The 27,058-nt window shown below is 44.7% G+C and overlaps 1 protein-coding gene across 2 annotated transcripts in view; it reads left to right on the top strand.

The window, feature by feature from the left end:
• Positions 1-1,246: 1,246 nt before the first annotated feature.
• The window catches only part of Delta (neurogenic locus protein delta), a 48,450-nt gene continuing 22,638 nt past the window's right edge, over positions 1,247-27,058 (top strand). The window contains exons 1-3 of one of the 2 annotated variants that reach the window (XM_069132922.1): positions 1,247-3,195; positions 7,350-7,652; positions 20,442-20,505. In XM_069132922.1, coding sequence (XP_068989023.1) covers positions 3,136-3,195; positions 7,350-7,652; positions 20,442-20,505 — 427 coding nt within the window. In that variant the 5' untranslated portion in view covers positions 1,247-3,135. Of the gene's footprint in view, positions 3,196-5,457; positions 5,649-7,349; positions 7,653-20,441; positions 20,506-27,058 lie in introns of those variants that run through there. The other variant, XM_069132923.1, reaches the window with a different exon arrangement.

Here is a 27,058-nt window from a genome sequence, read left to right as displayed (position 1 = left end):
GAATAGGCTGCCTAACTCTCAACGATTCGCGAGCAAATTGAGTGCCAATATCGGGGTGATACGCTTTACTAACGAGAGCCGCGAGTCCATTTTCGTACTCGTGTTTTTAAAGTAAACATTTTTATTCGTGAAACTTAGGAGATAGGAACATTGATCGATGAAAATACGTACAATGGAGTACAACGCGGGAGATGATGCACTCCCGCGCGTCTATAAGTCGCAGGGCACTCGTTAATTCAGAAAAAAATGTATTTATCCAACTTAATTATTTACATGTATACGAGAGTATTTATCACTTTGTATAAATACTGTCGCAACTTTTTCGTCGCCTCCACCAGATCCCACAATAATTTTACTAAAGACAATTTTACTAAAGAACACCCTCAGATCGCGTCCTATAACATAATTTCTTTCGAGGTAACGGTGGAGCGAGAATACGAGAAGAGGAGAGGAGAGGACCAATACTTGGACGTAATCAGACTAGCGAGTAGCGGCCAGTGGATGGCGGTGGTGTGTATCGCGACTTAAGTAATGCAGCCCGGGCTTCGGTAACCCGTTCGGTCTGTGAGCGTATCGCGGCGCGTAAGAAGCGTAATATGCTTAAAAAGAGGGTATGACGTCACGAGGAGGTGGCACGCGGCGCGTGCCGTCGGATGGGGTACGGCTGGTACGAGTTATCGTGGCTCGTGGAACAGAGACAAGAGACAAGCTGGGGAGTGTAACCGGTGCAATGTTGGAACGAAGGGAGGTAGAGCAGAAAAGCATGCGAAGGAGCCCGAAGAAGGAGTAGGACGAAGACATAACGACATTGGCGAGAGGTGAGGAAGCAGAGCGAGAGAAGGGGGGCGGGAGAGAAGACAGGCGCCCCGAGGAGTCTCCACGACAGACAAGCAGGCAAGCAAGCAGGCAGGCAAGCAAAGCGGGCAAGAAGTCCGCACGAGTGGCTGGGGTGTCGTACAGGGGCTACGGTGGTGGGGGTGGGCGCGTGCAGCCGGCCTGCAGCTGCCTCTTTTACCATCCTCTTCCCCTCACGGTCCCTCGCCCAAATTCCCCGTACCCCTCTAGAGTTCCACACGTAGTGCCACGGGCGCAGCCGCTACCCACCACCCCTCTAGTTGGACAACCCCTCCCGCCGGGGGCCCGGCGGGACCACAATTATAAGTAGGGGTGCTCCCGGCTTACTACCTCCAGTCGAGGGTTGCACGCCGTGGTGTAGACGCGGATACATAGTCCGTCGTTCCAGAACTTAAAGCGCACGCGTGTTCGCGCAAAGTAGAAGAGCGTTTTTAATTGAAAGAAAGACGGACTATAGTTTACTACGCTTTATCACCTAAGGATATCTTCTGTTCTGTCGTGTCCTAGGAGCGACAGAGATAGAAAATAAAACGAGGAAAAGAGGCGGGCGCGCGCAGACACTATATAGTCAACACGATTCGGCAAAATTCCTATACAGTCATCGTGTACACGAAACAAACCGAGATCGGACTCGCCATCTGTCGATCACGCGCTGCCAGTGTTTCGTGAGCCAGACGATGCTTATAGTGCTTCCCGAAGTGACCACAGTGTGGCGCTAGTGTTGCCTGTTAGTGGCGCGGAAACACGTTCGACGATACACACAGAGCTTTTCTAGTGGAAGTTACAACCGTACATATATATCCACACGGTGTATATACCGAGAGAACGGAAAAAGGATAGGAATACATTTGACTGAACAGAGAGTGAGATCAAGCTGTACTCGTATACCGACATACGTACGCACACGATCGAACAGTACTTTCACAAAGGAAAATACGGGCTTACTGGCACCGGTACCGCGGGCTAAGGGGCGCATCTCTGGATCCAGTAGTAGCTCAGCTGCGGAGTAGTGCCTTTCGTGCCGGTTCTCTCTATAGTGTGTAACTTCTCCTGCTTTCCCCTTCCCCTTAACCCTACGAAACTCTTCCCCTCTGTCGGTGTGCGAAGGCAAAAGCACATTGACTCTCCCGTTCGTCTTTGACTCGTCACACACGACGAGGGTATCCTCGCTCCACCTCCACCTTCGCCTCTCCACCACTACCCTTCTCTTCTTCCTCCTACTCTTTCCTCCATCACCACCACCACCATCGCCGACATCACTTCTCCTCTCGTGCTACTCTTGCCGGCGGTCTCCGAGGGAATATTCCTCACGGTTCATCGACGGCCAGTCAGTGCGCGACTCGTCGTTGTTGCGACGGTTGGCGAGGAGGAGAGTGTGGTATTCGTGCCTTTTCGTGGAAAATTATGCTCGTGGCGGATCGTCGTGCTCCTCGTCAACGTAGTGGCTCGTGCGCCGCGAACGAACGCTCAACACGAGCGTAGTTGTGGAATTTTTAACATCGATCGAAGAGCTGACGGAAATAGAAAAAAAAAAAAAAATTAATAGAAATCGTTGAGTACACGATCTGTCTATTATATAGATACATACGCATATAGAGGCAAAGGAAGAATCTGGGGAGATATTGAAATCATCAGAAAGAGAGAGGCGTCGCCCGAAGGATCGCAAACCACCAGTGTGTTTTTCATAGATCCTACGCGCAAGAGTATTTATCCTGTACCCTGTCGGACGAAGCTGTTCTACGACTCTCGGCGTCCCACGGATAATGGAATAAAGTGTGTCACACAGTGTTCAGTGATCGCGCGTGATTTTCTTATAATTCTCGCGGCAACCGTGAATACCTCTTTGCCATCGGATATACATAAATATAAATAAATATATACCAGTATCAATTTTTTTCTGAGTGTATTATACAGTGTGCTACAGACCAGCAGAAGTGACCGCGCGAGTCATTCGCGAGTTCCCTTCGTTTCGACGACTTTATTTTTTTTCCTTTCGCTACATCTTTCCGTGAAATAGAAACCGGTCAAAGTTTTCACATCTATCGAAACGAGGATTACCTATATCGACATCTTGACGAAATCGATCAACGAAAAAACGGAAAAAAGTGTGTGTTGGAAGGATACAGTAGCTTGTACCTCGTACGGTACAGTGGCTATGCAGCCTCGCGAAATTACGGCGAGCAGGTAACGCCGACGAGCACACCACAGCACCACGGTCCACACACCTCCGCCGAGGACGCACCGGCGGCGTGTAAACATCGAAGGAAACAACCACCAAACATGTGGACCACGATGCTCGTGTGGACGATCGCCGTCGTGCTTCTGCCAGCACCCCGAGCGGTAAGTTTAATCTTTTATTCTTTTCTCTCTTCTTCATCGATCTCGCAGTTCACGATCGATTCTGTTACTTGAAATTTAGAAAGAAAGATGTTTCGGAAATATTCCTTGAAAAGAGAAGAAGTTTATTTAGGCGCGAAGTGTGAAATTGGTCAAAATTTAAATACCGCCATTTCTTTCTCTTTTTCGCATTGTTCGAGAAAGATGGTCGGCGGTTTCGTGGAAATATTTCTGTTTATTTTTAGAGGCGTCCGTAGGTTGCTGTATAACGCGTTGCAAAACTCTTTTTTAAACGCACGCCGAAGTGTTTTACAACCGTCTCCTTCCGAAATATCTCGTACCTCCACATTCCAGCCTCGGAATATTCCTTCCGAACAATTCTCGAAACTGCAATTCTGTTGCGTGTCACATATCAATGTAACAAAGTCGAATGATAGTTCGTCGAAATTTGGATGGAGAAAAATGATCAGGATACATTAGCTTCTATTTCGCCGGCTCTTTTATCGGAGGTTGTTTTATGGTCCGTCAATCATTGCTTCGGTCGATTTCATAGGAGTATTGCTTAACGCGTAATCGCCGCGCCACCTTTGTATAAAACTTGTAAAATGACTAAGATCGATCGATAACATATCTTAATATTAAAACTACCAAAATAGTCAAAATGTCATTTTTAGCGTTGATGCTTAATTTTAAAAAAAGCAACATTAGAGTAACCGAAATATATAATTTACAATACTTTGTATGTATTTTATAGATTTATAACGGTCAAAATCTTTTATTATATACTTTTTCATACTCTATTTGACTGCGTTGGTACAGGTTCCATATTCCGGATCGTATGCGTGAATAGTTCTAATGTTAATGAAATCGAACGATATCGTAAAATATCGACATGCAATGCTTTGGATGAAGGAATAAAGTGGTATATACGAATGAACGAATTATTTTGTCAACGGATCTAATCCGTGTCGCGTGTTGTCAAACGGAACGGAGAGGGAGATATACGTTTGTCAACTCGGAGACACATCGTAAGCGACCTTCGTCGTCGTCGATGAATGGCGCGATGTTTTGGTTCGGAATCCAAGAGACGTTCCCGTCTGTCAAACCGGTCGTAAGCTCTCTGTTGGTATTTATGGTAAAAACGATGACACGCCATCGATGGGTGCGTTCAGAATAGAAGCTCGTCTCTATATATTTACCATCTCATTTTGGTGTTTGTGCGCGCGCACCACTGATACGTTCTCCCGCGTCTAATTAAGTACTTGCGTAAGTGCGATCGCGGCTTATATTTATCCAGTCGACCGCTATATCTGTAAATGTGTATAAGGTTCGATCGAGCTGCAGAATGTTTTCCAATTTTAACTCACCTTCAATCTGTCTTTTCCCTCAGTCGTCCTTTTTCTCTTGTGGAAATATTCAATTTTATAAACTCAACGTAACAACGTATTTATAATACAACTTCATGGTTGCGTGTATAATAGTTTCGTTTCTTTTTCACGCACTAGTCACCACGAGTTCCAAGTGTATTCTTCCTGGGAGAGATGTTTTTTTTTTTCACTCTTTGCCTTTCCCTCTTTCTCGCGTAGTTCTTTGCTTGTCCCTCCCTCTAACGTCGTCCATCTTTTTCTTTCTCTGTCGGTCACATTTCCAAACCATCCGTCGAAAGAGGAGAAAACCAGTGGCAACAGAATTCGCCGGCATACAACTCTAAATCTGGATCCACTCTTTTAGAAGTGTCTAGCTTCTGTTCGTCTGCTCTCCTCGCGTCTCGTTCCACGACACTACCCCATCGCGTCTTACTCTCTTTTCAATAATCTCTTTCCGACCTTCGCTGCGGGCGTACCTTTGAAAATACGCGAAAGCAATCTATCATCATCTTCAAATCGGTAAAATCGAGAAATATCGAAATACGTAGTACAATGCGACGTGGGATCACGGGTGCTTAAAGGGTTCCTCTAGAAAATTGTTTAGTGACGAAATAACGCCGGTTGTATCCGTAAATAGTCGGTGGCGGCCATTCTCGTTCCGAGAATAGCGCTCCAGCGCGCCAAAAATGAGAATTCCTCATCGAGGATCGTGGTGAACCGCCTGTGTGTACGCGTTACCTCTAACCTGCTGTGTTTTACGATTCGCAATGAGAAAAGTTCGCGAGGGAATATGTATTTCTTTCGTTCGATCGCGAAATCTCGTACCCGTGTATATTTTTTCACGTTCCGATCTTACAACTCATAAAACGCCATCTATATTCCCAGTCCGCCTCGCGAAAAGCGTGTGGAACGATCGTTTTAACGTAAACGCGATAAAAATGTCAGTCCTTTATGTTTATTTTCTCACTTGCTGACAAAAGAAAGGTGAAGGAATGTCGGTGTCACCGAGTACGAAATTCGAAGATCGCAACGGGCGTATAATGGACGCGCAGGACGGATCGTAAAACGATCCGCAGGCTCGATAGTAAGGTTAGTGCGCTCCTCTCGTTCACGCGAGACACGATATATGTATATTTTTGCTAGGCTATACAATGTCTCGTGGGAAGGCTTTCTCGGTTGTCTGATGACTCTGTGTGTGCACTTGCGCACCTGCGCACGTATGTATGTGCGTGTTCACATAGCCGTAGGCCATTGTCCACAGTGGTCAAGAACTTTTGCTATCCGAACGACGACAAAGGACAGGGTAGAGCCGGAGAAATATTGACACATCGGCTCTGTTTACACTGGATACTCTGTCGCCGAAGAAAAACCATTCCGCCCAGATTGCTCTCTGATTCACCGATCTTAACCTCTACATGTGTTTACGCCTCTCGCTAAAAGTCTTCATAGAGTGACATTGTAGGTTAGCGGACATTTTGTTACAAAGTAGCCATTGGTGGTTTTCGATCGATTTAAGCTTTTATATATGTATTTGACGAAATACAGAAATCTTCCAGATATCTCTGGTTAGATATGCAGTCGTTCCTACTCTACTCGACACATCGGGATTCGTAACGAATTTCTCGTGACTTTAGTTTAACGCGACGAGGAACAGCGGTCGGTAGCATACGTTAATACGTTTACGACTGCTTTCAGAACGCTTTCTTTTTTTCTCTTTGCATGAAAACGCCCCTCGTGTTCCACGATCGTCGAAGCTCGGCAGCACGCGTGGCGAAATGTCCATCTGCGCCTCTACCCGTCTTCTTTTCCCTCTTTTCTTACCAGCGGTTTCTCGCTCGCGTCTTGTCAAGCGAAAAAAAGCACTTTTTGCTGGGTCACTCGCGCGGATATCTCTGCTCCTCCTGGGAGACGTGCAGCACAGAAGATGAACGCGTGCGCAAAAACGAGCTTACACACGTGCTGCCCCGGCGGCGGGTTCGGTCGTTGGGCACGAGACGACCCCCGACGTGGAGTGTGTTGGCCAAGTTTGTTTGTCGCGTGTTGCGAGCAAGCTCTGAGGATTCCTTGGTTCTCTTGTATATTCTTCTGTCGTTGCCGTCAGTTCGTGGAAACGAATCGGCGTAGAGCATATAAATTCGAGTTAAAGTTCTGTTTAGATGAAGGACGCGACATCGTTTCAATTTCGTAGCGATAATGTTCAATTTAGTAGATCTATATTTCTAAAGATACGAACAGACGGTGCGAGGCAGACACACGAGGCTATTTCAAGGCGAGCCAACGATTGTTGGTTTTTTGACGAAATCAGAAGTGCCTCATTTGCTTGTCTCGTATGACGTTAGAATACGCGAGGCAAAGAACTACGATGAGTAGTGAAGAGATGCGAGATATATCTGATCTCACCAAAAAGCTGGTAATTATTGGTTCATCACACGGTAGTCTCGTCTTGAGACAGGTATACGTACACTTTGCGTGGCAGCCTCGCACAGTCTGTACAGTTACTTAGAGTTGCTAAATCACACAGCGTCCGCACGATGAAATTACGACGACATTGTGCCACTTTACCGCATTGAACTAAAGACGGAATCACGAAATGTTTGCCTTTTGAATCTTTGTAATCTAGTGGCGCTAGTGTACAGTTGGAATAAATCGGTGCAGCGAGAAGTATTTCGAGATCCATTAATTGGAATTAAATGACAATTGATACGCAAGAGAGACGCACTTAGGATAAGAATACCAATAATTTGTTTCTTTAATGGAATTTTTATTGAACGAAATCCAATTTGTTTCCAGGTAAACGCCTCCGGGGTGTTCGAGTTGAGACTGAAGTCATTCGTGAACGAGTACGGAAAAGACAGTCTGGGCAAGTGCTGTTCAGGCAGCACTTCCAAGACCGGCGAGTGCTCAGGCGTTTGTAAAACCAGGTTCAGGGTCTGCTTGAAACAATATCAAGTAAAGATCGACACGACGACGCCGTGCACATACGGCGACGTCGTCACACCCGTTTTGGGCGAGAACATCGTTAATCTCAGCCCCAACGTCGCCATGCCAAGCTTCACCAATCCCATCAGATTTCCATTCGAGTTCACGTGGCCGGTAAGTGTCAATCTTTCGAAATATTAATCGTAATCTTAGCTCAATTGATAAGATAGATCGGTAAGGCTAGGTTACCCTCAATGGTAAAACATATTTACTGGTCATATGCATAAAATGCGGCTAAACAATTTACGATTACCCACATTGAAAATATCGTCATCGATAGAACTGTAGAACAGATAGATGAAACACTGGTCGGTGTTCTTTGCCTCCGCTCCTCTGCGTTTTTGCAACTGGATGGCATTAACATATCGCGTGCGTCGCATAGAACGCGAAAAATCGTCGGTAATGTAAGCGGAACTGAAAAGTGCGACGCGTAACAAATCGAACAAAAAGTCAATTCATTATGAAAACCATCGAGCACGATCGTGTTTTTCTCACGTTCGTACGAGAATCGTCTATTAGATAAACGTTTCCCGCTCGCTACAAAGACTTCATTTCCAACAACAATCTTCCTCAACGATCGTGATTGTTCGTTTCTTCTTTTTTTCTGCAGACACGTCACGCTAGGTAGAAAAAGGGAAGAGACTATTATAGAGGGTTTTAACGTCAGCGATCAGTGCGTGTTGTGGCGTCTTTCAGGTACAGTTAGCCGATTCTATGTTGTAACGTTGCTTCCTCGATCTCTGACGAGGAGAAACGACACCGGTACGACCGCGGCTTGTAACTTTGATCCTTGTCTTAAAAAATGAACGCGCGCGAGAAATTAAGATCTCGTCGTTGACTAAAACACGAAAGGGACATGCGCGAGTTAAAAAATCTCTCGTTGTATCAGGCTGATCTTTAACTTCTATCTTTTCACATTCTGGGCAAATTAAATTTTCAAGATTTTCAGTCATCTTGTCTTTTGTATCACCCTGTACAGCAGAAGTAACATACCGTTGATATACGTTACACAGTTAGCGACATTATTAGTTGTCTTATCTCTACTTGTTTTCCGACGGTACAATACCGACAGTAGAACCATTCGAAGGGGTCGTAAAGGTTGTCTTTAACCACACGTTTTTTGTTCTTCTTCTGCCGCTTCCGTCAGGGTATCGATAAGGGAAAATTGAAAAGTAAATTGGCTGATTAGCTGTCGCCTCAATTACCTCGTTCTTTAAAAGTAGACTGCTTTCCATTCTTGAAACACGAAATAAAATTGCGTAAAAATCTCACGAACATACCGCACCTGCCCATCGCACGCGTAACCGGTCGCCTCGAGTAATTAACCTCGTGGCGAAAAAATGAAACGAACCAAGAGAAAAAGAAGAATTTGTGTAAGCAGAGGAAAAATTACAGCCCCCCTTGTCCTCTTCCTACTTTCTCGCGGTCGCGACGAAAGAAAGGCAGGTCGATCAGCATTAAAAACGAACATTTCGTGGCACGGTGCGCGCGTGCACGCACAGCCGCGCGCCACGGTGCGACGAGGATGACCAAACGAATGGCAGATGGTGCGAGAACCGACAGTGCGAGCGAGACGGACGATGGCACTTGTCTCTCCCTCCTGCTGTTGCTGCTATTACTTGCTTGTTGTTGCTTCAGTAATTCCTGGCATTGGCAGGAACGGTCGATTTTTTGAAATGATAAAATAATTACAGATCGATGATATACAATTTAGATAAAAAAGCTTAATGGCAGAATATAACCAATATTTGTTCCACTTCTATTTAATTTTTTAGACGTATTAATTTTAGAGAGAAATAAATTCCGCGGTAGTAAAACTGTCATACTTGTTTTCGCAGTTACGAAAAACATACAAGTACTTTTGACAAAATTAATGTGCTGAAGTAGACATATGATTACATCTTATTTATCTTCATCATACCTCTTTAATTATTATTTCTGTATGGTATATTTAGGAACGTCTAGAGATCAGTAATTCCAGTGATAATCTACAATTTCTTTTTGCATTTCCCGTATTATTAGTTATGTATATTTGTCTGGTGTATACACGGTTTCGATGACACGTAGATAAGATACAAGATGTATCCCAGACTATGGTCGCAACATAAAATTATAATAATACAAATTCGTCGAAAAAAAGTAGCGATTGGTATGTTTTTATTCGGTTGTGCAGCAGTATCGTGAAGAAACTAGAATGCCATCAAGTTCAAACACCTTCGTTACATAAAGCGACACGTTGACGAGGCGGTGCATCACAAGCGTATTCGCTCGTTAACGCGTGCCATCGAGTAGCGTGTCTACGCCAATGTTTGCCCACCATCCCTGGTATACATCAGTTCTCTCGTTGCTGTTCGCGTACTTCTGCCTATGAGACGCACTGCAGGGCCACTGGCAGATGGCTAGGCCTTTTGTGCTTCTACACTTCCCTCGTAATCTCTCTTTCGTTCTCTCTCGCACCGTTTATGCCCTGTCCTTGTTGTCTTGGAAGCTCTCTCGCGGGCAGAGTTAAATTTACTAACCCATATGGCGCCCCTCGCGCCACCTCTGCGCCAGTTCTCGTTCTCACTTCAAAAATTCGCCTTGCTCGTTCCTTTTCCTCGCTTTTCGTCGTATTTCAAACCGCTTTCTGCATCGTCTTTCACTTTTTTCTTTCACAACAGCCGTGTACGTATTTATTTATCTTCCAGAATCTTTCTACCTCTTCTGCCACTGATTTCCATTCGAAATTTGTCTACCGCGTCGTTTAACCTGCTGCTCTCTGTCTCCATCCTTTACCCCCACTATTTTCCAACAGTGGTATCGACCGATATTGCAAGCTATAAAGCGGCAAAAGGCTGTCGGTTGTAAGACAGGAACTCTTCTCGACGACGAGGAAAAAAAAAACAGCGACGTTCTCGGAAGAGAGGCTGGCCGAAATCCTGTGGGTAGAAGCAACCTTTGAATCGGCACGGTAGTCTGTCTCTTCTTATATGTGGCGGCGGACGACGTCAGGGAAAAGGAATAGACGCCGTACGTGTAATCGCTATTTGGAGTGTCGGATTTATTTTCGTTGCGCCAGTGCGCGAGAATGGGTTTCCGTCTGGTAAAAAAAGAAGAGAAGGACCCTAGCCAACAATAATCGTGAATTATTATATCCTATGTAATAATAATCTACGATTGTACCGATTATCGACGAAAAATCATATACCGTATAAAGACTAAACATTTAATTGAAAAATAGTTAACACCGTAGATGTAGCGAGCGGGAAATCTTTGCAGGTTTAAACGAATGGTCAATGAAGAATCGTACACTTCCACGTTAAGACGAAGCATTTAGTGCTATGAAAGTAGTTAACAGCGTATCTTCTTCGAGCGGGAAATCCTTCGAAGTTTGAACGCACGGGTGGATCGACGTGCCGGAAACGCGCTAATTACAGGCACTGCCGGGAGTCGCGGTGCGTAGACGCAAAAGCAACAATGCATCATTAATAACAGTTAGCTGAGTGGCGTGGATAGACGAGCTTCTTTCGTTCGAAGACAGAACGAAAAGAGGAGGTGAAATAAATAAGTGTGCCTTTCCTTCGTGATTTTCCACGCCGGATTCATTCGCGAATTCCTTTCTTAATTATCCTCTGTCGGTCGATCACGAGATAAAAGGAAAAGACGGGTAAGCCTGGTGTTACCGAAAGTTGGCCAGGAAATAGCGAGGAAGAGGTTGGTTGCGCAAGCGTGTTTGTCTGAGGTACGCGTGTCTACCGTTAATTAAGAGGCTGGAAAAGACAGAAGAGGCCCCGAGCTTGATACACGTAATCGTAACCTTCGTCTGGTTGCATCAAGATCGAGAGTCGCTCTCTTCCCGCTTCTTTCTGTCGTCGTCCTTCTCGGGTTAATTGCTTTACGTTACACACTGCGTTGCAAGTCTTATTAAAACAGCGCCAGTTCGTGACAGTACAACCACTGTGCGGAATCCTCGAGGAATTCGCTTCGTTCCGTGGATTTCTCTATGTACTCGGTCTTCTTTAATATTTGCGTACATATATTTCATCTTAATTGTCACGAGTCTCTTAATTCTACACGGACACTTTCTTTTCGTTAACGTTTCTTCCCATAATATTAATATTGTTATTCCAACGTATTTCGTTTCCTATTCTTTCGTAGTTTAACTATATAATTTAGTGTTTTAGCGGATTTCTATCGATAATTTTTCGTCACCGCGGGTAACGTAATCCTCATTGTCGCTCGTAGCCGGACAGAAGATTCGGACAAAGATGATCGGGTCGGTTCAAAGAATCATTAAAAAAATTCCTTTCTTTCCCTTATCCTTCCTGTGTGTCCGCGGTCCACAAAGCAAGCGAGGGCTCTCGCGTATCGTACATACTCGAGGATCGTGGGTACCAACCGGAGGAGGACGTGGAGCGCAGAAAGAAAGGGAGAGAAGGACGAATGAAAGGCTCCCGCCGCGCGACCGACAGAGACGGCCAAGGATAGAGAGGAGCATAAAGGTGGCGCACACATACAAACATAGGTATATACACGTAAAGCAGCCGCGCGGAAGGTGGGGAAATGACGAAGAGAAGGTGGGGCCGAAAAAGACAGAGAATCGTGGTCCCACGGCCGAAAAGGCTGCGTGATTCGCGTCCCAGACGAAGGAACAAGCGGAGAAGGGCGTCGGATGAATGGCTGACTCGGGTGTACGCCGATACGCGGCATCCACGACGTGAAACGTTTAGCATAAATTACGTCTTAGAGACTGGGAGAGGACGCGACGTGGACTCGGACGCCAGCTGACCGGTACTCTACCCGAGTCAGCTCCACGATGCTCGGATACCGCGGCTTTTTTCTCTTATATCGCTCCGCGAGATAGGTACACCAGAGGGATTCGGTGAAAGTTTCGCAATTGTAAATGCCGTTGATTTCTCGAGTCAACTGAGAAACTGTCGATTCATCTTTTATGGTACCGTCAAAGAACATCGATAAAGAATAGATAAAGAATATTAATTCTGAGATGTTATAGTAACAAGCCTCTCACGTTTATTTTAAAAACTTGGTAGCACTTGTTTGGATCATGTACATATATCTTTGAATAACTTCTGCAATGGTATTTAGGCTTTACCTTTATTCATTTTCATTGCTACAGTATGCAGCTTTCTGGAATAATGTTCATGGATTTGTACTGTATTCGCAGGATTAATAAAGGATAGTGTACCTATATTAAAAAGGTATATTTTTGGTAGGAAGGTCGTGTTTATTAAATTCATCCATTTGTGTCAGCTCAGTCATATGGTAGATGTTTGGCACATTTCTGTTTTCCTTCTGATATGACGCAAGACACGATGATAGAGATGATGAAGTTCGACGCCAGCAGATCAAACGAAGAAACGACTGCGGTGCAAACTTATTCGCTAGGGCTAGCAAGAGATTTCAAGCTGTAGAGTATCTTTAGAACCACCCGCGATTGACCTCTTTTCTACCTCGTCGCTTCCTTTCTTTCTCTATTTGCACGCCGCATACGTAATAAGATCGTTTCGTGTATCTTTCGGATCGATATATATATATATATATATATATCGACGAACGACAATACTTCAAATCTGAGCGAGAGTCGAATGGCGGAAAAACGCGTGGCAGGTGGCGCCTCGAGGCGGCCATTGTGTTCCGATCGTGGGAAAGTCGGCTGCTAATTAACCGTCAAAATCTAATTAGCAGAATAACTAATTAGAGCGTTACGTCGGCTAACGATTACAAACGCGCTTGAACTTATCTACAAATAGCTTACTAAGAGGCGGAGGCACGGTTACTCGAAGCGTGTCGCGGATGATGATGAAGAAGCGGTCTTTCGCTACTTAGCTGGTCGTCTTTTGCTTCTTTTACCTCTTTTGCGTCTTCGTCTTTCTTACGGCATCAGTGACTTCTTTTAGAAGGATGCTGAAAGAGCTGAACGAGAGAAGCGAGGAAGAGTGCCCTCCGTAATAATGGTAAAATGGCTTTCTGCCCGGGGGCCATCTTTTTTTTGCCGGTTCCGTGCACGCTGCTGGTACCGGAAAGAAAGAGAGAGTGTGTGTATATGGGCCACAAGCGTTTCTAACTTCACTCTGGTTGCGACTCGGAATAGAGAGACACGTAAATAGGTACCCACATATGTTTCTGCCTCATTCTGAAGGTACGACACGTGGTCATCGAGCAGGTACATCAGCTGATAGACCTGCTGTTTAAGCTTATTAACATGTCCCATGGAACGCGCGAGCCGTTCATGTGGATTCGTTTCATTCCAGCCTGCTTTTCTGGCTCATTTCAGTTCTTGCCGGCACATTAGCAGGATTTTTTTTCCCTTATACCAAGATTGCACGACCAGTTGTATACACTTCGAACGCGCTACTGTTCTTTTTTCTGCTCGTTTTTCTTTTGTTTCTACTCGTTTTTTTTTCTTTTTTTTTTGTCACTAGAAACTCCTCCAATTTGGTTCAGGGTGATCGTAAAACAAAAAAAAAAAAAAAAAAAAAAGAAAAAAAAAAGAAAAAAAATAGAAATCACGCTTATAGATCGAGCGTTTTTGCAACTGCGCTTATATTTTTTGTCAAGTATCTTTATTTTATCTGTTTTTTACTTGGCAGACACTATCCCGCCTGGGACATTTGTTTCTATACCAGTGTATTTACGAGAATAGATTGTATCTTCATCTCTCAGTTCTAGCTTCTAGCACGTTTCACTTTTTGTTCTTCTCGATGTTTTTCCTCCTCCTCTAGTTCTATATCTTCGTTCATCTCACGATGGTTTCCATCCGCGAGACGCGCTCAATGCATAATTCTGAACGCGACACCAACAGAGGAATCGAGTTTATGTTTGTGTTTCGATGCAATAAATCCGCGACCGATGCGATTCTATTGACCAGACGCATCGATCGCAGGAAATTCCGCTGAATAATTGAATAGATTGCGCGGGAAATAGAAACTCGGCGAACGGGTAATATCGCCGCGGTCGCTCAGTGAAATATCCATTAACAGAAGAACGCTCGCGCGAGTTAAAGAGGGACTGTGAAAGCGTGACTTTTGTTCGCATTACTCAAAACGAGGAAAGGAACGAATAAAATTATTCGGTTGGTGTAATAATTCAGTGTAACGAGTAGCGATTAAATGCACGCTGCTGTGTTCGCCTTTAAACTACTTCGACATAGTCAGCGGGGGGAGCGGAGACGTATCGTTTCCATTCGTCGATAAAAAAGGACTCGCGGAAATTGTTTCGTACTTTTGTCGACCGGTCAACGTTACGGGCTACGTAACGCGTTTAAAAAACTTCATATGCACGTTCGAGTGGGTGTGTCAATGTACTTTTCATAGGTCGTGAGCGCCTATAGGAGGCATAGCTTAAAGGCGAAGAGTCGACGCTGGCATCGTCGCTCGTTATCCTCGGTTTCCTCTTCCTCCTTTCGACGAAGAATGGAGGCCACGAAAATTTCTCCATGCGGAAATGCCACGCTTGTCGAGCGCGAGACCACACGCTCGTCTACGCGCGCGAGACATTAAAGCGTGAATGGTTAAAAATAGAACCGCTAGGACGACCGGCTTTCTGCGATAGCTCGTTCGATGTTTTTCTCTTACACTATGTCCTTTTTATAACGACCCTTACCTAATCGATGCTTCATCAATTAACGTTTTAACAGGCGAACTCGAGCGAACTTATCATTTGGATATGGCATTTTTGTCTTGAAACAGATTTCTCTTCGAAAAGTATGTTAACAGGTAAATATTGGCATGAGAATGTTTATCATAAGAACTTCACTTCGCCTCTCTAGCATTTGCATATTATTATCAGGCATTAAAAGCTTTTATGATTATTTAAAAAAAGGAACACAAAGTTAGTGCAACCGGTTGTAAAGATCTAGCTTGTAGCAAGGATAATCGCGCGTTTTCCCAGGAGACGGCGAAAAGTCGTAGCCGACTTCCGGCTCCCTTTTCCACTATGAATCATGCTGCAACAGCAACAATCTCAGCCTCGATACCGAATCACCGGTCGCATCTATATGCGATCGTGTACACGTTCAGGCTACCTGTTTCTTCTTTCTCGTTCGCCGCGACCGTTTTCCGCGATGATTAATATACGTGCATATATGTACATATATGCAGCGCGACGAGATTGCAACGCTTGCGCACACTGCGTGGCGAAACTGTGCGCGCGTACGTACGAAAGAAGGACGGATGACCGAACGAGAGGAGCGCTAGACGAGGTTATTTTATCGGGGCGAAGAAATAGAGAAAGAAGCCAGGGGCTAGGTATTAGGAGTAAAAGAAGTGGCTAGATGTAGTCTCGATAGTGCGAAACGAGGAAAGAACATTCTTTTTTTTTTTTTCGAGCGAATTGAACGGGGAAAGACGAATTACAGAGTAGAAAGAAAGGAGTCGACGTGATGGCGAGTTGTTAGAGCGAGGAAGAACGAGACGAAAGAGGAGCACGAGCAGGAGAGTCGTGTGGAGCGGAGAGAGAGAGGCGAGAGAAGGTGGAGGTATGCTGCGCAGCCGTGGGAACCAACTGCCGCGAGTGAGCGAGCCTCTGTCTTTCTTTCTCTGCCTTAAGCCGGTTTCTTCGCGTTCTCTCTCCTTCACGATCGCCTCGTCCATTCTATCCTCGTTTCTCTGTCTGTCGAACACGGAACGAGAAGAGGCTGTTTCTCTTCCTTTTCATCATTCAGGTTCCTCTTCTGTGTGTGTATATATGTATATATATATCCAGAAAAGGAATATATGACGGTGTCTCTTTTGCAGTGTCTCTTTTCCTTCCTTTTCCTTTTCTCACTTTCAACGTTACCTTACTGCTTACGGTGCGCTTTTTTGCGTCTATCTTCTTTCATCCCTCCCTTTTCTTGTTTCTTTTTCACACAATGTATGTGTATATATATGTATATATATATATATATATAAATATATTCATATATGTACTTGTACATATACATTTACGTACATGATGTATATGTATGTGGAAGTACACCGTCCCTTTCTTTCTCTTTCTTTTCCCATATTTTTCTTCTCATTCCTTTTCATTCAAATCTTCGGTCTCTCTCTCTCTCTCTCTCTCTCTCTCTCTTTTCCTCTCTCCTTGTCCCTCTTTTGCTCATCTTTATATCTCGTTCCGCCGTGGCAGAACTGCTAACCGGCCACTGAACACACCCAACACATTGTTCTTAGGATGCCTACGCGAGGCTTTTTCAGGTTTTTGTCGGCTTAATTCCGATCCCCGTAATAAATTAGCGGCCGATCACGGTGGCATTTGTCTCCTCGACAATTTATTTCCTTCCCCCCGCGGCTCGGGCCCCCCTCTCGATTCTCCGCCTCCGCGGACCGTTCGTTCCATCGTTCCTTCTTTCTGGCCTCCATTGCGCCTCGCTTTCGTCCTTGCCGCGAGAGAAAAGGGCGGTCTGCCTCTTTCAGCTTTCCTTCTCTTTTCAGACATCTACACCTTCCGCTCCATCCTCTCACCCTTTCCACCTTTTCCCTCCTGTTTTATCCCCATCGTGCTTTTCTTCTCTCTTCCATTCCTTTTTGTTTCATCGTTCCATCTCTGTTTCTCTGTGAACGAATGCGCCCCATCTCGAAGGTTCAACAGAGGACTAAGGTATACCGCGGAATTCACGCTGGAACTTTCTAACGTGTACACGCATGTGACATACCTGCGGCCCCTCTGCCTTTTCGTTCTTTTCCCGGTGACAAATTGCCTCGTGATTTTACGGGATATATATCGGGCAGAGAAATCGCCGCGGCCTTTTTTCCTACGTTGCCTGGTATTCCAGGGACTTTTGTCTACGATTTTTTGATTAAAGACCCGAAAGTGACGAAATTCTAAATGTTCGTTCTTAGCAGATCCCTATATGTAGTGTGTATATGAGTTCTGTCGAAACACTTGCCTGTTATGGTATATACATATTATTATTGTATTATGAATGTGTTGCAATGCTAAGCATTTAACTTGCAATTATATCTTGCAATTCTCTTGTAAGAGAATTCGGTAATGAGTGTAAGTGAGTGAAGCTAGATCTGTTTCAGTCGATTAATATTAGTCGTTTGTTAGCTAAGGAAGGTTTCAAACATTACATTTTACAAATCTTGGCAAAACATTAAACAGTATATCACTAGCCTGCAGAGGTTTACCTCGCATTACCCACTGGGATCTCTCGACATATCAAATATTCATAGAAATGAAACCTACCCTCGATACACAAATGTAGTTCGGTTTCACATTTAATTATCCAATCTGCATCTATCACGCCATCGAGGCACGATTCATTAGCAATTGCAGCAAAACAGTCCCCGCACAGCGGATATCGCGTTTCGAACAACGATCAAAAGGGTGTACACCCATGCGCCCGACGTACAAATCAGCCATTCGTCAGCTGCTATCACGAATCATGGAAAAACCGGGTTAAATCGTTCTGTTTAACCTGCAGGGAAAAAGAGGCCGGGCCCGGCAGCGGGAGAGAGAAAGATAGGTGTAGGGATACACGCAAAGCGGATTTCTCACACGAGCGATGCTCGACTCGGCTTACTACGCGCCAGGTCATCGGGGATCTCTGAATAATGAAATTGTTCCCAGTGCTCGCGGCACGTCCGAGTTGCCGGCTCGTTTACGCGAACAGGAACGGCAACGATGATGACAGAGAGGCCGGATATAAACATTTATTATTCACGGTGCGGCAACGACTAACGAGGTCGTGTGTAATACCAGCCGCTCCTCGACCATCTCTCTCTCTCTCTCTCTCTCTCTCTTTCTGTCTCGATAGTCTCTTGTCTGACTGTGTCAGGTACACACGCAGGCCGATGCAGAACCATGTGTGTGGATATGTACATACGCGTGCGTGTGACGTTAATAATTAAACGTCGCATTATCACTGCATGTACACGTACGGAGCACCGCGTGTACGGCACGTACTTATTACACAATAATGTGCCGCCGCGCCGGTGGACGAACGACAGCGGCGTGCACACGATGCGTGTGCACGAGTGCGTGTGTCGCCGCGGCGTGGGCCGTACTCTCGTCCATAGGGAGTATCGTTGCTGGATTTATGGTCGTGCGAGCGATTCGACGCCTACACACCGGTGCCTTTCGCGCCCGGATTTCTACGCAGGGACGTGCGAAATCGTTCGATTCGCGTTTGCTTCGTTAACCGTTTTCTTCTTTTGTTAGATAATTAGGTTCGAAGTGGAAGTCAACAAAGAAGTTGATACGAAGAGCGTTATCGGTGTCATTTTCCTTACACTAAAAATAATTCGGTAAACGATAATAAGGTATTAAAAATAGCGAATCAAGTTTAGAATACTATCGGTGTGTTTGTACTCTATACACTCGCGTCGTTTCAATGTATAATTAGAAACGAAAGAAATATATATCCCATCGACTTGTTTATTCTCAGCTCGCTAAAGACCGACGATAAACACATTTGATAAGCGATCTCTGCGCAAGTGGAAAAATATCAGACGCAAGATCGCATAGGTGAATAACGTAAAAAACCGAGGAATTTTCCGAGTTAACAGAACCTTATCGAATTCTCCGATCAACCGAATGATCAATTACAATTACTGTTCCGTTAATACGAATCAACGTAACGATCGGGTCGTGCGCGGGAATTAATAGATCGCCGGTTGCGTGTCTGCAGAGACAAACGTAATTTCTGTTACACAATACGCGGTCGCGTGTGTGGCCCGTTCTGCATGCACATACACACAAGTGTATATGTCCACTTGTAGCCGTATATATCCATAATGGATAATGCAAACAAGAGTATAACAGGTTTCCCCGGTACGACGACGACGATGGCGACGAAAGCATTCCATTAAAACGGTCTCCAGCGCGATGTGGATCGATTATTTATTTTCGAGACCAATTAACCATCCCTCGGTAATTCTTGGTCAAACGGAGCGGACGAGCACGTGCCATCGGCGGAGAAACGCTTGTCGCATGATTTATATCCGGTTGGTCGTTATAAAAGTTAACCCTCCCCTGTTCGAAGCACCCTCGCCCTCTTCACCCTTCTTCTTTCACGGTAATTCGAAAAGCTGCAGGGAAAGAAGGGGTTCGTCGACTCGTGTACAGAGAGGGTTGAAGGTACGCGAGGCGTGACACGCTCTGTCGCGCCTCTATCTGTCCGCAACGCATGACCTCGGCTCGAGTTCCGCCAGGTTTTTAGGCACGCTTCGCCAAAGGGACACACGCACCCTTCTAATGCGTGGCAGGTGCGCACGTGACGCGATCGGCCAGTCCGCCTCTGGAACGTTTAATTTATTGTTAATTGCGTGACGCGATGGCACGCACAGCTGCCGCGCTTTTTCGCGCCGAAACGTGGACACTTGGGTTCACCGTTCTGTGTGTCGTTCGCGTATCTTTCACTTGGCTTTCTTTTGCGATCGAATCTGTCACGTTAAGTGATTTATATCGTTGTTCAACGCTCGCATTGAACATTTGCTAATCTCAAGCACAACGACTGGCAGGATTTATTCTAACAGGTTAAATAGAATGTAAGCAAAACAACGTAGGCTAACATATAGTTTGTGGAGGAAATGAAGTTGTAGTATTATTAATTTCGAGGAAATTGTTAGTGATCGTGAGTTCTTTGATGTAGATATATCGATCTTTATACAAAGTGACGTAGATTTACACACGCCTGACTCTCATTAAAAAAATATCTTGGATACATAGTACAGTTTATTACAGGTTAGTTTATTAACAATAGCATGATAGAAGTCTATCTGATGAAAATGGTCTATAAGCATCAATATCATTTCCTAATTAAAGTCTTCGTTATCCTGACCGTGTTAAGTGTTCAGTGACTTACAACCAGCGGTATAAGTAACTGTATAAGTCGATAGGGGTAGCGGTTAAGATAAGTAATAGGATTAAGCTCGGCGTCTCATCGAAGTTCACCAACCTCCTCTCTGTTCCCAGGGCACATTCTCGCTGATAGTGGAGGCTTATCACGACGCAGACAACACGACACACCACTCACCCGGTAAGTAACCTTTTCTACCCTTCTCTCTCTATCTTTCGTGATTCTCTCTTCCTATTAAGCCTTCCTGAAGACTGTATCTGGTCTCTGTAGCGTTATAGGCCCCGCGTGTGCGCCTCGTATCGGCGGCACGAGTGCGCTCGCACGCGCTTCGAATAAAAAAAAAAGAAAACGAAGAACGAAGGATGAAGGAGATGAAGAGAGGAAAAAAAAAGAGGAGATGAAAGGAGAGGAATGGAGAAAGGAAGGAGCATGATATTTTAAAATTAGTTCTCTCTCTCTCTCTTTCTCTCTCTCTCTCTATGTATAGTTCTAAATACGGGGAAGGTTTTAGAAGGTTTGGGCATGTGCAGTCCAGCTGGGTCGTGGCCCTCGATACCATGCATCGGGTTCGAACCAGCCGAGAACCCACTTCCGGCCCCTGTGCACGACACTCACCAGAGACGTAACCTCCTTGTATACTTCCTCTTCTTCTTTTACAAGACCTCCGACACTCTTTTCGTCCTCTTCTACTTCGTACGGTTTCGATACGTTCAACCTCCGGAGGGACAGGTCTCTTCCTGTGCCGCACATTTCCGCGGACAAATATCGTTGCTTTTTTCTGAATGCTGCGGTTTCAGCTCTCGTTTAACTGGTTCTCCGTTTTTTCTTTTCGAGCTTTCGGTCGAAAGTCTTGTTTGATGATCTGACTGATGAGGAATAGTAACACCGGCAGAAAATATAGTTTCCTTCGTTTGCGGTTGTAATAGTTCGTGATTCGAAAGAAGATCGAATCGAATGATTGTCATTTCTTGACAAATACGTATACATATATATTTCGTTCGACTCTTGGAAACTAGGTTTTCAAATAAACGCGTAGCGTATCCATCTGCTACCCTACATCATTTATTGTGTCATTTTCTAACGACAAAGTAACGTGTACGTATTTTGTTTCAACATTGTTACGATCTTCGAATTCCTACATTTCAATCTCGTTCCTATTTCAACAGAAGAAAAATAACTTGAAGGACATAATAGACTAATGTAAACAAAAGATACGGTAATTCTCATAATTCTAGCGAACATCTGCGTTCTCTTTCCCAATTTTCATCCTCTCACCGCAAATCGCAAACGCGTTGCCAACATTCTGCCGATAGTTCCAGCTGTACTCGAGTCTTTCTTCCCCCTTCGTGACTGTGTCTGTTCTCGACCCATTTTCAGTTATGTTTCCTTGCTCATTACCGCGTCGCGTCCACGTGCACAAAGTGGTCGGCGCTCTCTGTTGTGTCATAGCGTACGGAGAACAGGCAGAACGAGGGAAAGAGAAGCAGCCGGAGGCGCTAGTGTTTCCTTCCTGTGTAACCGTAGCACCTAGCTTCCAGCAACGCGCCACGGTAATACGAAACCCTCTGTGGACGAGGATATGGATGTATCCTATGTGTACCCGGGTAACCCGGGGTTCTCGTCTATCGAACTCTTCTATGCTAGCCGATATTTTGCCGAGAAACCGCGGAAGTTTTCTATTCATATTTTTTGATGTCTCGCCGAACCTTTTTTTTTTATATATAGTAGATCATCTCGTAGCAAATTAGAACACAAATTAAGCTTTGAGAACGAGTTGTTTAATTTCAACTTTCACCCGGTATCGTTAGATCGTAAAGTAATTATATTATGTTGGAATTAAATACTCTGAGATCGAGTGATCCAAAAGATTGAGAAACTTAAATTCGTTGAAACATCGTTTAAGCATTTACAGAATGAAAGAAGGGGATGTATAGTTTCGTCAAGTGTATTACGTGAAAATATAGAATTCACGGCTTTTCCATGTATAGAATATGAAATCTTGCTAACTGTAAAATATAGAAAGTCGAATTTTGCGAAGTATAGAACACAGAATTCTGATGATTTTTGAGTTGATTCCACAATAGAAATAAAACTAACTGGCTCGATCGATAGTTGTATAAATCCTGGCATAGTATAACTATTGAGCGAAACGAAAGCGCGTATCCATTTACATCTCCAAGTATTGTACAACTTATCAGTGTTACCAATTACCGGAACGACTCGTCGATCCAGTGATACCCTAATTTCCTTCAATTTCCGCAGATGATCGTCGCGAGCACGCTTGAACGCGATAATCGTCGCACGGTTTCGAGACACGACATTCTCTCATTAAAGCATGTACTCCGGGAAAACATGCATGCAAATAGCCGAAAGACGAGCAGGACTGTTTATTACTTCCGCATCTGGGGAAATCTCAGTCAGATTGGCGAGATAAAAGCGAATTAAGCGGTCGAACGTAGGTCCCGAAATAACGAAATTCAATTACCGTCCTGGCGTGATCCTCGCACTCGATGGAAGCGTAGGTAAAGCAATGTGCTTGGGCACACACACACACAGACGCACAAATACACACACGCACACACCCGCGCGAACACACACGCGTATATAAGAGCCACGCATGAGAGCGTTGCACGGCCACGTATAGCTTCCGGTCTCTGGTTCATTCTAATTGCCAGCCAGACACACAGGACCTCGGGAAAGAAATTAAGCGGTCTCGCTCTTCTTACTACGCTTCAGGCCTTCTTCATCTTTTAAGTTCAAAGTGACGCGGCTAGACCAAAGGATCCGAGATATTTGCTCAATCGGATGAAAATCATTCAGTGCATTAAGAATCGTAATAGCGGTGTATATAATTTGAAGCTTCGAGAGTATTAATTAACCTAGAGGCGTTTGAATTTTCAATGATTTTTAACATAACGTTATCCAATATTAAATACAAGATATCGCTTTTTGAAATGTAGCAGTGGACTGAGAAGTCAGTCTGACTACCATGATGATTCTTAGCGCGACGTATAATACTTCTGTTATTTGCTCTGATACATAGTATCCTTCAGCAATTCGGTATCCTAACAATATTCCTGTGGTTTCAAGCCTTCCAATTCCGTTTCTACGAAATGTCGTTTCGCAGTGCGATCCTCGGCTCTAACTTTTTAATCAAACTTCTCCGATGTACTACGTAAAATGGTAATTCAACGAAACAACTTCCTCGACATTCTACTCTTTCGCTCTCCTGATTAATATCATTACTCAAACTGAAACTTTTCCGCGACATTCTACGAAAGAAGAAAAAGACTGCGGTTCTACGGAAATATCTTGCCGAAAGGATCGCTTCCGCTACTTTTTTAATGAAATTTCTTCCGGTTCTCCGCGAAGCTTCCTAGTCCCACGGAGGCTCCACAGCTGCGCAACTCCAGAAAAACTCTCTTCTGATCCCCGTCGAAGCGGCTAATTACGAAGGGAATCGAGCTTGGCTTCCTTTGTTTCAAGCTCGCCCGAGAACGGAATTCCTACCGTTATCCCACAGATGTACCTGCCCGGCGCATCCGCGGCTGGAAAGAGACAAACCGAGACGAAGCAAGAAAGATGGAGCAACCACGCTCTGCCATTAATATAGTACGACGCGCGTTTTGTCCGCTTGGTTCTCGTATGTTTGGACATACCCTGGACCCCTTTATCGTCGAAACACACCGCGCACATTGTGCTCGGAATTTTGTGTGCGCCAGCCGTGTATATCGTCCGCGCCACGCACAATATAATGCCCCCAACGTACTGGTGAAACGAGCCCTTTATTGCTGTTCGCGTTGCTCGGATGCTGCTTCCTTTCTCAGGCCCACACCGTCCTCCGTCTCTCTCCCTCCCTTTCTCTATGTTACTAACCTCTCTTTTCTCTCCTTCTCTTTTCCTCTTCGCCACACGATGCGTTCGTTTGCCCGTTGCCCATAAGCCGAAGATACACAACGTGGTTGCTCGAGGACCGCACCTGCGCCACGAATTATCGTTGGAATTATTTCTGGTTCCGTTTCCAGCAGAAACTTGCTAGGGAAATACGGTTAAATCGAGCAAAAGTTGGCCCTTTCTTTATCACGACAAAAGGCATTCTCTTTTTGCAGTCGATTCTTGTTTACGGATGATGTTGTTCGTCGGTGTAGGATTTTCTCGAGATCCGGTTGACTCTAGATCGGATGAACTGAAACCGTGAAGATTCGACATTCTGCTGCGTGAGTTGTATTATGAAACTTAAGAAGAAGTAACACGTAGTCCCCTTGATAATAGAATCCATAGAATCGATTACAATGGAATCAGAACGATTAAACTTCCATTAAACTTTCCATTAGTCTCTTCATTAGGACGATCTAACCAACCAGTTTCTCTAAATGTTTCCTTAAGACATATCGTCTCAATATAATAGAATTTATATTCTTTCATGATCTTTAGAAGATTAAATCCCCAAAAACACTGATTTTGGTAACACGAGTTTCCGTTTCTCCTCTCGTTTATTGAACGAAAAGGCGTGAGTGAGGCAGCAGCCAGAAGAGAATCAGCAGAGAGAGGTCTCGTTTGCGGTAACGCGGTTCGTTAAACGAAACGAGACGCGGCTGGATTTACGACGGTTTTGCGGTGTGGCAGTGTGTACAGAGCAGCTTGAACGGGAACTCGGGTATAGCGAGCAGAGAGGAGATGGCTTACGTCATCGTCGATTGTCAACCGCTCTCCATCGCTTTTCCCTTTTGCTCCTGTCGGGACAGGGGACACGCCGTGTGCACGCGGCCGCGTGTGCACTGTGCACGCCGTGCGCGTTCCTCGCGGCGCACCTGCCATTCCACAGCCGAACGATAATGAGCGAGCGGAGTAATTGGTCCGCTGTCGCGCGCATGTACCCGCCGTGATAACACAGAACTGGCCTGGCTTGTTCCCGGAACCCCGTAATTCGTCGAATCGACGATGAGATATCGAAAAATCAACCTGCATGCATATCTCCTTGCCTCGTCAGTTGGTAACAAAGCTGTATTAAGATGTTTTATCGGCTGCTAATTAATCGCTAAGTGCGTTTTCTCTTATCTTTCGTACAGTTGTATGTACATCCCTTTTTTTCAAGCTTTTTTTTCTTGTTACTTTTGTACAGTTTTTTATCTCAGTTAATTTGAGGTAAAGGAGACTCGTTAGTGGCACAACATTATATCATATTAAATTTCCGTATTTGCTTAGTTCTCCAATTTCCGTGCTAATTTGAACAGTTCGACGTTGATGAAGGGTTCTTACCGCGTTTCATTCATAAATCATAAATTTAGTCCGGATGACTTAGAAGTTCTGTGTGTGTGGTTCGACGGAGGGTGTCGATCGAAGGGTGGAAATCGAAACCGACCGCAAGCCCTTGTTACATTTGAAAGCTACGATTTAAGTCGTAAAGTCTCGCCCAAGCGAGTTTACACATTCATAAGAAAATAACAACTTGATATTTACTTGATACAGTTATATATACCTTGATAAAATCCATGCTACTCTACAAATCGATCAAAGCGTTCAGTTACGAATGCTAATCTAAGTAACCATAAGTCGTCGGTCTTCTCGATATCACAACGTAAAACCTGTAACTCGCGAGACCACAGTGAAATGACGATACGGATCGTCGAAGGCGGCGCAGTAACCAAAGCTCGTCTCAGTTTACAAGCCTACAATTTGACACGATTAATTGATCTACAAAAACAACAAATAAACATATTCCGTATAAAGACGTATGCCGCGTATGATTTATTCTTGGCGATATGTGGCGACCAGTGGAACGATGTCGTTCGAAGAAGCTAGCTATCCGCGACACAATGATCCAGGTTACGAGAGTTTTTTCCGCGATAGAGGAGCCACGGTGGTTGAGTAATGCATCTGGCTACCTGCCAGCTCGGGGCTATCCTTCGACGACCGCTCGTTTCTGAATGAACAATAGAAAATGTCTGGCTACTCGCGGCGCTGCCGCCGCGTCGTTAATGAATACCTTGAATCGGCCTGGCCTCGAGTTCACCGGGCGTTTTACAGGTGCACACGCAGGCGTGCACGCAGCCGTTCCACACTGGAGGAACGACTGCCAAGCGTTTTCTCCCGGAATAACGCGTTCACGTCGAGAAGGAAGTCGCGCTAAGACTGGTCACGAGCGAATAATCGACCTCTTCACCGGCGTCTTAGATTAACATGTATTTTCATTCAGTTTTATCATCTCTTTTCACGCAAATCCAGACTTTTTTTATTTACGCTGTATCTTTATATACGTTTTGATTTTCCTGAAAACTGTACGCGTCTTTTTTTCTCTTTCTTCGTAAGCTTGAATTTCCGCGATCTACAGAATCTATAACACGGGATATATTGTGTTGGCAACTAAGTGATTGCGGATTTTGTCATTAGGTAGTATTGACAAATCCGTAATCACTTAGTTGCCAACCCAATATATCGTACAGATTGTGCGATTTTAAGATCGTCGCTTGATAATCGATCTTGGAAACCTCAATAAAAGGAAAAGAAGGGGTTTAGGCAAAAATATTGTTTAAAAGGAGGAATTCACGCGAGACACGCTGCATTTGTTTGCAGATTCTCTGTCTTATTCGGGCGATATGAAATTATCATACAACAAGTTCATTGATCTGTCTATCCCGATACAAATAAGACGTTTGAAATTGTCCAAGAAATTCTCAAGCACACGTAGTTTCATAGAACATAGAACACTTTTGGAACGTCGTTATTAAAGCCC

This window comes from Bombus flavifrons, chromosome 3, assembly GCF_040668555.2.
Source record: "Bombus flavifrons isolate JBK064 chromosome 3, iyBomFlav1_principal, whole genome shotgun sequence".
Lineage (NCBI taxonomy): Eukaryota > Metazoa > Arthropoda > Insecta > Hymenoptera > Apidae > Bombus > Bombus flavifrons.
This window is presented reverse-complemented; position numbering and strand designations above follow the sequence as displayed.